A 16372-nucleotide genomic window follows, 5' to 3' on the forward strand; every position below is an offset into this window, starting at 1 on the left:
ACCGCGGCGGGGAGGAGGGAGGCGGGAAGGGCGGGAGGAACGGCGGGGGCCGAGAGACGGCGAGTTCGGGGGGAGATGGAGAGGGAGGAGGAGGAGGAGGAGGAGGAGGAGGAGGAGTGGAGGAGGCGGCGAGCGAGGGGGGGGGCCGCCGTGGAGGGGATCCCGTTGAAGAGGTGGCTGATGCACGGCGCGGTGATGTTCGGACGGGAGTTCTGCTACGCCATGGAGACGGCCCTGGTGACGCCGGTCCTGCTGCAGATAGGTGAGGGCCGAGCGTGTATATACACACGCAGAGACACAGAGACGGACACACAAGAATACACACACACACACGTTCAATGCATGCACACAAACTTTGAAGAGCATTCAAGCACGCACACTTTATCATTCACATTCGCTTGCACGCGCACGCACACAATAACAAATACATGCGCCAGCGCTTTGAATAACACGCAAGCAAGCACACTGTACCATACAGACGGTCGCTTTAACACACACACACACACACACACACACTTTTTAACATACTCACACACCAAACCCGCACACACATTCACACGCTATAACAAATACATGCAAAAACACTTTGAAAAACACACAAGCGCGCACACTTAACCTTACCCACGCGCCTGAACACGCACACATTTCACAACACTTACACAAAGACCCAAAACTGCTGTCCCGACCTGTCTAGACACACACACAGGCACTCCGGACCACAGAGAGGTCTATATTTAGAACGCAACACAACACAGATTACAGACTCATGTGACACCAGAACGTTATGTTCCGCACCCGTACAAACACAAGCCCCGCCTTAACAAAACATTCATTTTTCAATTATGTTCACCGGGCAAGTGCAAGAATGATGGCCAGAAGCCTCGGACAGGCCTTTGGTGATGACCTGCCCTGCTGAGGCAGCCTTCCACGTTGTTAAGTCATAGCTTAGTTCAATTTATTTATTCAAGTTCTGATTTATTCTTCATTATTGACACAATCATTGACTCCGGAATTAGCCAGTAGTAAAACTTTTCGCAGGAGGGAAGGCAAAACAAGCTTTGTGCCTTCATGCACAAGGGAGGGAGGAGAGACAGGAAAGTGGGTTGGAGTAGAGAGGGAATGACATGCAGCGTATAGTACGGCGAGTCGGAATCGAACTCGGGTCACTAAGAGGCGTGTTGCCCTACATGGTTAGCACATGACTCACTGCCAATTCTGACCACTTTTGATAATGTCACTGCATGTGTTTTTATTCAATTAACCTGGCACTTTTATTCTCTTTTCTCTGGAGAAAAGAGAGGAGGTTTTACATCCTTTGTCCCAACAAGGAATTGTATTATCGATTCGACATTGCTGCTGCTGCTGCTGCTATGGGATAATGGTACTCAGTCGGCCTCTTGCTTAGAGTTTACCTTGGACTGATGGTCCACACACATGCACAGACTCTTTCCAATTGCACTCTCCATAATGAGAAAGAGAAGTGAGGTGGAAGCAGGAGAGAGATGCTGACACCAACAAGAGTCACTTTGTTCAACACTTAAGCAAGTTCCACCTAAGTGAGTTCCACTTCCTACTCTATCTTCCTCTGTTTTCACTCCTGTTATTATCGTTTTTCTCACCCATAATGCTGACTTAGTTCAACAAAGTCGGCTAAATCGCCTCGGAGGGGTGACGTGGTTTCTACAAGGTTTGCTTCCTCTCCTGAAATCGTTTCAGCCACAACCGCTGTTTTGTAATCACCACACTTCAGTTGCAAGCTATATATGACAGATCATATTGCTTTTGACCTTAACTTGTTGCAATGACTGTCAACTTAGAATGATTGCTAGCTCAACTGCTACTGCTACTTCTCTTGCACTCTTGGGGCAGGCTTCAACTTTGTTTGTAAGCAAATGTTGCCGTATTTCACCCTAAACACTGAGTTGGATTCCAATTGGCCGTGTGGAGACAGACACACTTGAGTGACAGCTTGGCCACTATTTATACAACCTAGAGCATAAAGCGTGTTAAAACATAATTTTTCTATGCCCACATTAAACAGAGGCAGTGTTTTCTCCGTTCTTTAGTCAGAGAGTTCAAAGTAGCCGGGACGCAGACTTTACCACTCCGGTGACATTGTACTGAGATTCAAACCGATATGGACTTGTTTTACTGTAATGAACTGTTGGCAGTGGGAATTAGAGAAGATGGGGGGGGAGGGAGAGAGGGAGTCTTAATGTTGACCTTTGACCGTAATACTGTTGGATTAATACTCTAGGAGAGGATAACAGGAGAACTTCAGGAGTTTTCAACCTGGACCCTATTTTCTGTTCATATTGAGTGAAAGAGTGAATTTATTTTGGTTGCAGTTGGTCCAGTATTGACGCTAGTCCAGTATTGACTCTGCAGCCAATATGAAATAGCTGCAATGTAATTATTTTAGGTCAGATACAGTATACAATAGATACAGTAGACAGATACAGTAGACAATAGGTCAGATACAGTATATCCTCTGAAAGTGCTTGTTATTGCCACTGGCTATGTAACATTATGAAAAGATCTATATCCCTTTTCTTTATCTTTCGCTGTATCAGGTCTGTATTATTGTGTACACCCAAGTCCGGCTCAAGAAGAAGTCTTGCACGAATTGAGTTGTTGCAGAGAAGAGAACCGTGGTAACGTGAGTGAGAGCCGGAGAGAGAAGGGTTTGCTGTGTTGGACTCACGAAAGTGTAGCTTTGTGTTATCTAAAAGATCTGGGTGAAGGGGAGTAATGTAATGACAGGGACACAGCAGGGACATTTCCTGCGAAAATTTGATTTTAGAGCGAGACTTCTACTTCAGTGAGACTTTCTTGGACACAATAACAAACAGACAGAAGGTAAAGAAAGAAGTGAAATTATGCTGTAGCGATCCTTTCAACAACGATACAAAAGAATCGGAGCCAGTCGGTGGCAAAAACAAGAACGTTTAGAGGGCATACATTGATGGGTCCATATTGCTACAAAGGATTACATTGCAGAGTTCTTGCTCAACACTGGACCAATTTAAACAACTGTTGTCCAGATCGGTCCCTTACACCAGAGATGATTGAAGAATCCCTAAGTATTCCTTTAAGAGACACACAAAGGTGGACAATGGAACAGAGGGAGAGACGGGGAGAGAGAGCGAGACTGCCTACGAACAAGTGAGGAAGATAGAAAGAGGGGGGCAGAGACATTGAGACTTCCTGTTCTTAAAAATAAGAACAAGAGAGTGAAAGAAAGAGAACTATTTACAAGCGAGAGAGAAGGGGAGGGATAAGGGGAGAGATGGGTAGGGTGCGGCTCTACCTATGAATGGGAGAGATAGAGGCAGAGACCTTGACAACCTTGACAAGAGAGAGCGAGAAAGGCAGAGAGGGACAGAGAGAAGCAAGACTACGAGAGAGAGAGAGAGCGAGCGAAGGAGGGAGAGACGTAGCGAGAGGGGGCGAGAGGACCCAGGTACGGGAAAAGATTGACAAGAGGGAGAGACGACAGGGGCATGACTGAGTGTGTGTTCTGTGACGTAGGCTTCCCCCAACCTCCCGGGAGCGTGCACGTCTTACATAAGCTCCAAAGCCTTCTGAGAAGAGCCGCTGAAAGCCAGCTACCGCCGGGGTGCCAGGGCACACAACCAGCCAGCAGCAACCTTCACTTCACCGCACATAATCCCACAATGCCCGCGGTGCTCCCCACTCTGATGGAAGGACATCTCATTCAGGCACTGACTGAATACTAAATTCCCACTGAATGCATACTTTTCAAACAGTGACTTTGCATGGGGATTAGCATGTTAGTTGGGTCATAAATCAGACTTTAGACTAAGTATGATCGAGAGTCAAAACAGGGGGAACGGGGCGTTTCAATTTCTTTCGCTTCTTATCTGTTTCGACCAATAATGATAATAACCAAGAATATGTGCCAAAACAAAGGACTGCTTTAACAGAGATTACCTAATCAGCACTGACATGTCTATAGTTAGTGCGTGTCGGTCAATGTTGGTCAGCACATTTGAGTTCTTCATGTAACACTTCTTCTGGCCTCTGTTAAATCCGGAGATGATGCTCATCTCACTCACACAAAGGTGTGTGATGAAGAGGCAACGTGAGGGAACAACTCCCAAAGTTGTATAACATGAAATATGTACCCAGCCACTGCTGTATTTACTTGGCATGGCGTGTTTTGGCATGATGAATTGTGCACATCACCTAGTGCTCTCGTGATCCGCCTGCATCAATTGGGCGTAGGACAGAAGCTGGCCGACAGCTTTTGGCCTCGGTTCACTTTTCCTTTTGTTTTGATGCTGTGTCTTGATTACAGTGTGGACATCTGCCAACAAGTTATCGTCTTTTTCTTAACTGAGAGACTGCAAAACACTTTTGACAAAGGGTTTTACAATAAGACTTATTTTCTTATAGCTAGATGTTAGTTGTTTTCTGTTGAAGACACATCCAATCTTATTAGCTAGTCTCTTATTAGCTAGCTCATAATAGTGGTTATCCAAATGGGTTCATCTGACAACGGCCAGCTAAGTAAATCCACTTTTATCTTCATTCGCTAGCTTCCATAGTCACTGTAAGACTTTGCTTCTTCTCTTTTTCTCTTACACTGTTTTGCCATTCTCTTTTGTATTGCTTTGTTTTCTTGTAATGTGTCTTGTAAAACAGTGTCCATCCAAACACATCAAAGAGCGCCCCAATCTTGTTTCCCATCGAAACCCTCTCGCTCTAATATTTATATCTATTCATTTATTAAAAGCAATATCGATGACACACCTCTTAAGAAATAATAGATTTTGTAGAAGTAAAGTCTGAAGTGCTCCCTGCCTTATCGATTTAAGATGAGATGTGTTGATGCTTTTAATAAATCCCCAGAATAGGACATTTATTACAAGATTATTAACCTCCTAGCATGGATTCAGCCTGACGAGGGACAGGGATTACCGCGATCCGTCCTGCAAACGACCTTTCAGCCCTCAGATACCAGGTGTGTGAGGCCGTGTTTTGAGGCTCTGATTATGGCCCACAAGCTCACTAATAGCATTGATCCTTAGTCACGTTGCGTCACTGCTTCCCTTAATCCATCACGTAGGTGATGTACACATGGAGTAGTGGATAGTGCAGCAGAATCCCTCGAAACGTAGAACCTTTCCCAAATTCAGAATTAAGCATTTATGCATACAGAAAGACAGACAGTCATCAGGTCAGGCATCTTCCTCAGTGAGTAGGAGCCCGGAGCCTTTTCAAATAATACCCATGGACTAGTGCTTTACTTTGGCTTCTTATGGTGAGATGTTACATGCTGTATGCTTTAGCCTCAGAGCTCCAGAGAGGTTGCTGTGGTGTGTCTGTGTGATTGTGAGGGGCTACAGGCTACCTCAGAGCTCAGCAGAAGCTACTGTAGTGTGTCTGTGCGATTGTGAGAGGCTAAAGGATACGGGCTGTATGCTTTAGCCTCAGAGCTCCAGAGAGGTTGCTGTGGTGTGTGTGTGTGTGTGTGTGTGTGTGTGTGTGTGTGTGTGTGTGTGTGTGTGTGTGTGTGTGTGTGTGTGTGTGTGTGTGTGTGTGTGTGTGTGTGATGGTTGCAGCAGAACAGGTAAAGCAGGTCAACCGTGATGATGTAACTGGCTGCATGTCACACTGGCTAAATATACTCTCAGGTCACTGGCGGGGTGGCAGTGGGTGGGCGGGGAAGGAGCTGTTTGTTTCCAAACAGTGGTTACAGCGTGGTCATCCAACGGTGTATAATCTGGGATTTGGGTGTTGTTGTTTTGTGTTTGAAAGTATAGCACATGAGTGTTTGTGAAGGGATCGAAGATCCTGTTTTTCTTCGTAGGTGAGATGACGCTTGAGTCAAATTCCTTCCGGAGTAAACACACTCGTCCCCTAATCGCAGGACTTTTTGGCCGTAGCAGTTGTTTAATGTAGCATGCTGTGCTAGTGCTAGCGAGGGTTCGTCCTGATCTTGTGGCGGCCTATCATGCCGACTAATCCACTTGGGCCCATCCTATCACGCGAGCCGGTCTAATCTTAAAACTGACCTTTTAGCTAGCATGACGCGGGGTTATATAAGCCAGAGGATGTCAGGTCAGACAGGCTGACTAATCACCATAATCTGATCCAGGCAGTCAAGGCGTAGGACACACACGAATGAGTGATGGTGTTTGAAAACACACTGTGTGTGTTTTGTGTGAGTGTGTGATGGCAGATGAAACTACAGTGTTTACGCGACAATCGCGACATAGATAATATGTTTTGTTCTGTCAAATAAGGCTCACTGTGTGTGTGTGTGTGTGTGTGTGTGTGTGTGTGTGTGTGTGTGTGTGTGTGTGTGTGTGTGTGCATGGGCGTCAGTTTGGTTTAAAATGTGCTGGGGACAGAGACGCATTCGGAAGTGCATTTTCAGAAGTGCTGGGTACAATGAGGATTCACTCTTTTTTCTCTCTTTAGTGCAGCAAATAAAAGGTTCTGGCATGCCCATGTAGCTAATTACTAAGGAATAAAATGTATACTAAATCTGTCTGGCACGTTTAATGAAAAAGCGTTTCCAAAAAGCATCGGACATATGACCCACTATGTTCTGCTCCATGTATCCAATGTTGACAACGTGACATGACATGGCTAAGCTACCAACATAAACAAGAGGGACTATGAAAGGAAATTAACTGCGTGTTTGGGGCAAACGTGTGGCTACACACAGCACTACAAAAGTCGTCAAGATTGAAAAGAAAAAAATATTTGTTGCACAGCTGAACGTGTGTGCAACACGTGTGTGTGTGTGTGTGTGTGTGTGTGTGTGTGTGTTGTTGGGAAAAATAGTCTGCCTAGTTACTTGAACAGATAAACTGAGACGGAGAGGAGATAAAATTGTCGGCACGAGGGCCTCGGATTTATTTAGTAAGGTGAAAAAGGTTATACTAAGCTATAGAGCGTAAGAGATCGATCGAGCGAAAATGTATAAGTCCCTAACAGCGCTGAGGTCGTCCGGAGCTTCACCTCTGTAGAGGTTCTGCTTCAAATGAGCGTGATGTCCTTCAGAGTGTATCAGTCTTATGTGTTTTCTTCTGGCAAATTGTGTGTTGTGAGTTGTGTGTGTCAGGGCTGGTGTGGGGGTTTCTCGAGAACACCTGCCTGGCCTTGAGCATCCCGGGCTGTAGCCGAGTGTTATCAGCAGATAGATTCGAATGAGTGTGTGCATTGTGTGAGCATCTGAAGGCCCCTAATGTTGGGACATGTCTTCACCATGGGTAACGTGTGCCTATATCTGTACTGTATATGTGGTGTGTTTGTTAGGTTATTTTGGCCATCAGTGTGTGTGTGTGTGCGTGTGTGTGTGTGTGTGTGTGTGTGAGAGAGACAACAGAACGATGTGTATGATAAAGTGTGCGTGCTTGTGTGTTCTTCAAAGTTTTTGCACATTTATTTGTTATTTTATGTGTGTTTCTGTGATTTTGTATTTGTGTGTGTGAGACAACAGAACGGTGTCGACGTTCTCACACCAGTACATGTTCTTCTGAAGACCTTGCGGTTACCGTACCATAGTTCTCATCCAGACAGCGCCATCAACTGTTAAGCCCAGAAAGCCACCAGGGCATTCAGATAAACAAGGCTACACGTGTGTTCTGCCAGTGTGATTAAGCTGATTAAAATGTAGTTCGGCCTTTTCATCATTCAGAAGAAGTCTTTATTAAGCTGGTGTTGTTGTTGTTCTAAATCGAGGGCGGCCAAGCATTCCATTTTGTGCGCGCATTCGATCGGACAAAAGAGACAAACCCTTGTATATTGTTTTGACGTGTTTATGCGTGTGTGTGCATGGACACGCCTCTGAAAGCACCCAGGGGCATGCTGGTTGTTTAGCTATGCAAATACCGCCAGTTGGGCCAGGCATGCCGCGCAGAATGGCCCGTCTCAGCACATTGCCCAGCGCTCCCGTGATTCGTCTGCTTTTTGTTTTGGTTCCTTTTGCCTTTTGTGTTAATGTTGTCGTGTTTTGGTGACGGCGTGGAGTGGACACTGACCAGCGGGTTGTCATTTTTCACTCGTAAACAAGAACCTGGTTTGTTTTGAGTAGACTTAACGTGAGGGTTCCCGCACCACCCGGGAACCAAGGTTGACGGTGATCCAAGATCTCAGCCTCTGTCTCTCGCTCGCTCGCTCTCTCGCTCGTAGCTCACTGACGACTGCAGTGTGTTAGGTAACCACGCTGACTGGCAAATTGCTAGCTCTTAGTGCTCCTTTAAAGCACTTTTAATACTGCCCTTTAGTACTTACACATGCATTTACTCTGAAAATGATGTAACCCTTAAATGATACGTATTATAAATGAATCAAGTGAATGATTGTGTGTGTGTGTGTGTGTGTGTATGTGGTGTATAATTCCTCATGCATCAAAGATAGTAAATTAGAACACACACATCCTGATGCACATACTGGGGGCCAGGGAGAGCTGCGCAAACCTGGGTCGAAGGAGAGTCCCACAAACGACCAACCACAAGTCAATATTTCATCCTAGCAAGCACTATATTATTGACCTTGCTGTGTGTGTGCGCGTGTGTGTGTGTGCGCAAGTGCACGTTTGATAGATGTCTTCACTGCCCCTTGCTGTGCAAAAGCTCTGTGACTCACCCACAGTGTGTGTGTGTGTGTGTGTGTGTGTGTGTGTGTGTGTGTGTGTGTCTGTGTGCCCCCTTCTCTCCTCCATCTCTCTTAATGAACACAGAAATCCGGGCCACCATGATTTCATATCCCCTATGTTATCGTTCAGGTCCTGCTGAGTCATCGATCGTGTTGGCATCCTAGCCTAGCCGCACAATGCTAACGCCTGAACTGTTCAAATCGCCATGGGAATGAATGGGACTAACATTAGCTCGCAAAGTGGAATCAGTTATAAACGGATGACGTACATATTTGCAAACGCCTTTCACAGTCCATCTGTTGCCATACATCGCTCTCTTTCACCCTCTCTCTTACCCTTTATCTCTCTCTCTCTCATTTATTATTAATCTCCCTCTCATATATTATTTCTGTGTGCCACCTGCTTCCTCCCTCTCTCCAAGTGTAAACTCTTTTTTTTACCGTTCATTTCCTTCCCTCCTTTCTCCAACTGACCTACCCGCCACAGTTTGGTTCACACACTGACTCAGCCCGCAAGGGCACTAACCATGTATCAAATACTTCACAGCGATTCGGGTTAGATTCCCACCCAGCTACACCACACAAATACATGTAAATTATTGTCGGTTAGGCCTCCCTGTCTGCTGTTGTTTTCTCACCAAACTGGGCCTTGTGAGAAATGAGCCAATTACGTTGTTTTTCCTTCGGCAGGCATGTAAGGAAGTTGCCAACATCTTTGTTTTACTGAGTTGGGTATGTGAGAAAGCATCCAATCTCATTGTTTGCCGTGGACAGGCTTTTGAGAATGCAGCCAATCAAGTTGTTTTACCTGGGGAGGTATCTGAGAAGGTAGCCCGTCAGTTCTTTGAACATCGTCGGGGTATGTGAGGAAGTAGCCAATCACAAGGTCTTACATAGGAGGGAGTGTGAAAAATGCAGCCAATCGCATTGTTTTCCCTGGGGGAGAAAGAGCAGTTGAGGACTGGATATGATGCACATCCCCACACAGTCATCCCCTCGCCTTCCAGGAGACAGAGAAGTGTAGTGTTCCTGTGGTTTTCCTCTCTTTGAAAGCTGAAACAACAGTACGTTTATTTGTATTATAGCAACAAGGCCGAAGCGTTGGCTTTAATTTGGACCGCCACCTGACCTAAAATGCTCTTGGTTCTACTTTGTATAAATCAGTTATTTGTTGGCACATTCCTGAATGGAGTCTTTTTCCAACACACACATATGAACGCACACATGAAGGCACGCACGCACACACATGCACGTAAGCCCAGATTTATTAGACTAATGGGCAGTCCGTACACTAACAGTCTTATTGTGTGTTTTTGTGTGTGTGTGTTTGTGAGAGGGTGTGCCCAGACCCAGCAATTGTGTTGCGCTGTAAAACCATTGCTTTGATGACTGATTGGGAGGGATTGGGTCTCTCTACTTCCTACCATTATTCAACAGCCCTGTCCGTATCCATTCAGATGTGAACCTCCTTCGCTTTCTCCTTAATGAACACACTCACTCACCCGTTGTTAAACAGGAGAATACTCCCTTTTAACAACGTTAGACAATTTATTGAAAAATAACAAGGGAATGTTCACCATCACTTCTTAACACCCAAGTGGAGCCGTTTTCAAATGAAAAGAGTGATTTGGGGTTTAACCCTTTCATACCCCAATTTGTCTCTCTTCTCTAAAGAGTTTTATTTTCAGTTTTGCTCCCTCCTTCACTGGTGGTCTCTCTCTTATTAATATGAACTCTCCCTTCGTCTCCAGTCAAATCAGGTATTTTTTATTCATATAATTTTTTATTTAGTTATTTTGCACATACGTAATGTACTTGTGCTAAGGTTCTCCTTCAGCCTACGTGCTCTCTCACATTCATCTTCCTCCTGCTCTGTGATAAGCATCCCCGCTATGAATCTGTTGTTTGATTTGTTTTTCTGAATTTGGGTGATTTTCAATCCATCTCTGCTGTCACCTTCTTGTAAATACTTCCTGATCTTGAATTCTCAGTATTGTGTGTGCATTTGTGCGTGCGTGCGTGCGTATGTGCGTGCGTGCATGCGTGTATGTGTGTGTGAACTATTTGCTTGGTCAGGCTTCTTTTCCTGTTGTTTGTTGTCCAACTGTTTACATGCATACAGACAAAAGGATCACTATCTTTTGTTTGTGTGTGTGTTGAAGACTGTGTTTGGGGTTGTGTGTATGCATTTATGTATACCGGTGTATATACTTTTTGTGAGAAAAAATGCATAGAAAATAGGTTGGCTAAGGAGTCTTTTTTTTTTTTTTTTACAAAACTTCCGTAACAGGAAGTTTGGTGTGAATGACTCCATATTAGGAGGCGGGCAGGAAGTAGAGGTGATGGAGTCTCTGTGGTGACAGGGTTCCCAAGACCTGGTCACCGTGGCAACCAGGGTCAAGCCCCGGTTCCAGAGTTCCACAGTAGCACACAGGTTTACAGCCACAGGGGACAATAGAGTAGCTTGTTTGAACACAGCAGGCTTTGTACAAAAAGTTTGTTGCACGTTGCAACCCCTGTTCCTCCAGATTATAGCAACGGCAAGACATTCTGCCAGAGTGCACGAAAACAACCACCATTATCAAGAATCCACAGAAGTGAGACATAAATCCACACACATTGGTCAGTTTGTCATGGCCTGAACGTATCACCTACATAAAAGTAAGACATAAACTCACCAAGTCACACAATACACAAACAAATATCACGACAATTGTCCATCACAGACAGAATATGTCAGATTGCCAGCCTATCCACATAGGGCATAGTAATGAACTCAGACAAAGTCCCATCAGTGTCTGAGTCATTTTGTCATCGTCTCTGGTTGTTGCTTCTATCCTATCTCTGCAAATTACCAAGGAGCATGGCTGGAAAAAGACATGCACTAGCATGCTTTGTAATAAATCAAATGTATTAATTGGCAATAATGGCACAAAACAGTCAACATCAAAGAGTGTGTGGGGAGCCTATTAGGTCAGGTGGATAAGCACTAATTGGTTTGCCCTTAACAAGGTGTATTTAGGAGAAGGTTTACCTCTGTTGCTGGAATCACCTTGAAAATCTGATCTGCTAATGGGACACAGCACTCAGCCATTGACATTTGTGTCCCTTGGGAGGACACTCTGGGCTTCTTTGTTCCCTGTTTTTATGTTGCTGTCTTTCTTAAAAGCACTTCTCCCCTTCACTACTTCTTCCTTTCTTTCTCTTCCTCTTTCCTTTATCTTGATATATTTTCACCTCTTACGTCTTCACATATTGGCTCTAAACTACCCTTTTGCTTTTTTAGCCTAGCTGTCAAACCAGTTTGCTTCTGGATCTGTTTTGTTATCAAATGCTTTGGAAGCGTGAACGTCCCAGAAATATCAGCTGATCAAGCCCTAATGCAACACACCTGTCCTCACACTTGTTGTTGAATAGCCTGTTTTCTGAGAGGCTCAGTCATAGGCAAACACAGATGACACTCATTAAACTAATTATGGGAATTATGATTTGATGAATGCATGGGTAGTCGGTAAGTCATTAACTCTTCCAGCCGTGCCTTGATGCACGAACAGAGCGTACTCATAGTCAGGGTTATGAGTGACACCTGTGTGAGACGGCTGTCTAGAAGACGTGTTTAGAGGGGGGCCATCAGAGGGCTCAAGGGGGCTTGGTTTCCCCTTTTAGCTGGATTTAAGTGGTCGGGGTGATCCAGTGACTCACTCAAGGTCAGGGGGGCGTTGTGGCCAATCAGGAGCCCTCTGTGCAAACCATGTGATCAACACAAGGAGGGGAGAAGGCTGTGGAAAAGTACTGAGGGAGGGAGGACGATGGAACGTTCTAGATAAGTCAATGTCAGCTCGTCTGTAGCCTGGGGTCTTTACACTCTGGATGCAGGGGATGAGGGTCGGAGAACTGAGGGATCAGCAGGAGAAAGCATCCCATGGATGTTCATAGAGGTAGACCGCGGTTTGGATGGACCCTCTCCTGGTGTTGGTACACCTGCCACCTAGTGGTTTGTCTTGGCCATTGACTGTGGCCGTTTGTGAACGTAACGTGTTGTAATGTGCCTGTGCCTGGTTATGTTCCCACTCATTCCATTCCAGGGGTTAGTGTGTTTGATTGCTTGAAGTATTCTGGGTTTGATCCCCTAATATCCTGCTGGTGTCCCTGAGCCAGATGCTCAGGGACACATAAAAATAAACAAACCCTTGATATATAATGAATATTGTTCAGTAAATATAGTATTATGACTCGTTATTATTTAAGAAATAGTGTTGCTTGGTGCAGAACTTTATATGTTTCCCATTGTCATGTTTTCCATTGTCATCTTGGGTGATAATTTGTGGTTGCTCAATCAGCACACTGGGAGCGTTAGCAGCTTTGCTGACGTTTTCCTTTCTGCTGCTTCCCTCTGGCCATGGCCTCCTTAGTAATAATTGAGTATAAAGGGGGCTCTTGCACTCATGCTCAGCCACTGCATGTGTCTTATCTATTTTTAAGTCACCTATATTCAAAGGTTTGGGACCACTGCCCTAAACCCTTTGTGCTTTCCTTATTTTGATGCTCAAACATGAAGCCTTTGAGTATCAAACATGACGTCTAACTCTCTCTCCCCCATCTCTCCCTGTGGCTCTCTCTCTTCCTGTGGCTCTCTCTCCCCGTGTCTCTCCCCCTATTTCTCCCTGTCTTCCTCTCCCTGTGTCCCTCTCCCCCACCCCATCTCTCCCTGTGCCCCCCCCCTCTGTCTCTCTCCTCTCCTCATCTCCCCCTGTGTCTCTCCCCCTCTGTCTCTCTCCTCTCTCCATCTCCCCCTGTGTCTCTCCCCCTGTGTCTCTCTCCTCTCCTGATCTCCCCCTGTGTCTCTCCCCCTGTGTCTCTCTCCTCTCCTGATCTCCCCCTGTGTCTCTCCCCCTGTGTCTCTCTCCTCTCCTCATTTCCCCCTGTGTCTCTCCCCCTGTGTCTCTCCCCCTGTGTCTCTCTCCTCTCCTCATTTCCCCCTGTGTCTCTCCCCCTGTGTCTCTCCCCCTGTGTCTCTCCCCCTGTGTCTCTCCCCCTGTCCCACCAGGCCTCCCGGAGCAGTACTACAGCCTCACCTGGTTCCTGAGCCCCATCCTCGGGCTGCTGGTCACGCCCCTGATCGGCTCGGCCAGCGACCGCTGCACGCTGCCCTGGGGCCGCCGCCGGCCCTTCATCCTGGCCCTGTGTGTGGGCACCCTGCTGGGCGTGGCCCTCTTCCTCAACGGCTCTCTGATGGGTGAGTGAGGAGCTCGGCGAGGCCATCGGCACAAAGTAATGTGATTGCGGGGGAAACGTACACGAACGCGTACCCTCGTCAAAGTTGTTCCTGCACTTCCGAGATTTTGCAAGGTGCCGAAGTCTCTGTAGATGCATCGAGGCGACCATTATGTGGTCAGAAAAGTAAGCAGGACTGATTAATTGAGGACTTCTTTGCTCTGGGCCAAATGGATCAAATGAACTCCCCCTCTATGTTGATCGTTGGCCTTCAGCTGAACACAAGTGGTTCCAAACCAGTTTGCGACCCTTGAACCCATTATTTTAGCGCTGAAGAAGCACAGTACACTTTGACCTGTTACTAATGCACACCGATGCTAACCCGTGATCCCCAAATGCAGCTCACCCCCAGACATTCAGGTGAATTTTTCTGTGACAGACACATTACTCAATGTCTGGGACAGACGTATCTCTTGCAGTGCTGTGACAAGGGAAATTTCATTCAAAAAGATCCATCATGCTTCATGGATTATTAATAACAGATTGATTGGTACTCAAGGCAGTCCTGTGGTTAGAGTTTAGGCGTGACACTCTTAACCCTCCCTGCCAGTAGGGATTGTCCTTTAGATGGGTTATAGTGAGTGTCATGTGATGTGGGCCTGTGCGGCCTTGAGGCTCTACCTGGGATTTAGGGCTATACAAATGAAACTAACTCGGACATCTTCATGTGATGTGATTAAGGTGTTAATGCAACAAATCACTCAATTCATTCAGCTTGACAGATTTAAGCAGATATTTAAAAATGTTGATCTTTCTCTAGCACTTCGCCTACCAGCAAGTTAAGCAAGTTTTCCACCAGACAACACAGTACAATATCGTTGTTGAACAGGTCTATTTGACAATATGAAACCGGCTTAAAATGACACATGCCACCGTACCGGTAAAACCGGAGGCCGCCCCTGCCTACCTTTGAGGTCCTGGTCTGTGATCCTCCCGGATGTTTGACTCTGACAGCTCGTACCGTCCTCCCCAGAGGCCAGGTGGAGGCCAGCCTGGGGGGGGGGGTGCCTCCCAGTAAACAGCTGCCGCTACTGACACACTGTCAGTGGCCGTTCCTCTGTGGCCGCTGTCTTCATTTAAACCTCCTGAACGGGACAATAGAGTCGATGGCAAACTATTGCAGTAGTGAAGCCGATGACGTGCATTTTTATGCTTTATTATAAAGTGAGATAGAGAGGAATGTAGGGGAGATAGAGGGGAGGACATGCAGCAAAGGACCACGGGAAGGAAGCCTTTTATTGTATTATCGACAATAGCAACATAGTGTGAGGTCAATTAAGATTAGGGAAGATAACACTTGACTGATCCCTAGGCGGGGGCCATTTTGGTTTGGTTTGTGTTTGGTGTGATGAATTGAAATCAAGATGCGAGTCGGTACCGTGCAAGGAGCTGAGAGTGCTGCACTGTAATCAGAGAGAGAGAGGGAGAGAGAGAGTTACCGTAAAAGGGAATGTGTCCTGTCTCCTTCCTCACACAGAGAGAGAGAGAGAGAGAGAGAAAGAGAGAGAGAGGGAGAGCGAGAGATCCATTTGGGGATTAAGGCCCTCGTTCCGTTTTTTTCCGTCCCTTGGACGCGGCTGGTCTAGGAGGGAATGAACCCAATCGGAGGGATTCTGTCAGCTCCACTAAAAGGGCTTTTCTCACGCTGACTTGCCCACACTGGCAAACGCTTTCACTGTGGTGGGGGTGGGGGGCGGGGTACCAAACGGCATCCCTTCTGCCAAAAGCAGAGCGAGGCAGTTTGGTCGACTGCCGTTGATGGAGACTCCGACCGTGGCGGTGGATTAGGCTTGGTTGGTCATTTACGATGTCAGGGCTGTTTGTTAGAGCAGTGGTAAAACACACACGATTTCTCATTTTCATTGTTGAGTTTGTGTGTGTGTGGGGTCATGGGCGCACACCCCTCTGATTGCCGATCTGTAGTTTGAAGCACCAGAGTTGTAGACGCGATCAGTATGGCTAACCCTTCCCCTGGAAGGTCACAGTCCTTGACGTCAGCAGAACCACATAGAGGTCCAATGCATCCAACTTCTGCTACATTATACAGGATCTGTATTGATCCACTGGCAATCAATTAGCTGATGGATGTATAGCTCATCATTATGTGAATAGTCCTGGATGTGTTATTGACCATGCACACGCATGAATGCACGTACGCATGCGCACATACGGACGCACACACACATGATAACACTGTCAGCATACACACATAGATTGGACACATGGGAAAATAGTTTGTGTGCTAAAGAGAGATAAGGAGAAACAAATGAATGAGTGTGATCTTTTGTGTGTGTGTGTGTTTGTGTGTGTGTGTGTGTGTGTGTGTGTGTGTGTGTGTGTGTGTGTGTGTTGACCTCTGACCTGTTGACCTCTGACCTCTATCGTGTGAGAAAGGAAAGTAAGGGGCAAGCCACCGCGAGAAAGTGTACACACACACACACACGAACACACACACACGAACATG

General features: G+C 46.3%; 1 protein-coding gene across 1 annotated transcript in view; it reads left to right on the top strand.

Annotated features, from left to right (window-relative positions):
• Window positions 1-16372, top strand: part of slc45a4a (solute carrier family 45 member 4a) — a 39948-nt gene that overhangs the window by 9180 nt on the left and 14396 nt on the right. The window contains 3 exon segments of the mRNA XM_079750090.1: window positions 1-134; window positions 136-262; window positions 13682-13870. The exon segment at window positions 1-134 is cut by the window's left edge and continues 1160 nt beyond it. Of these exon segments, the coding sequence (XP_079606216.1) occupies window positions 1-134; window positions 136-262; window positions 13682-13870 (450 nt within the window).

Source organism: Pollachius pollachius (genome assembly GCF_949987615.1).
Source record: "Pollachius pollachius genome assembly, chromosome: 13".
NCBI lineage: Eukaryota > Metazoa > Chordata > Actinopteri > Gadiformes > Gadidae > Pollachius > Pollachius pollachius.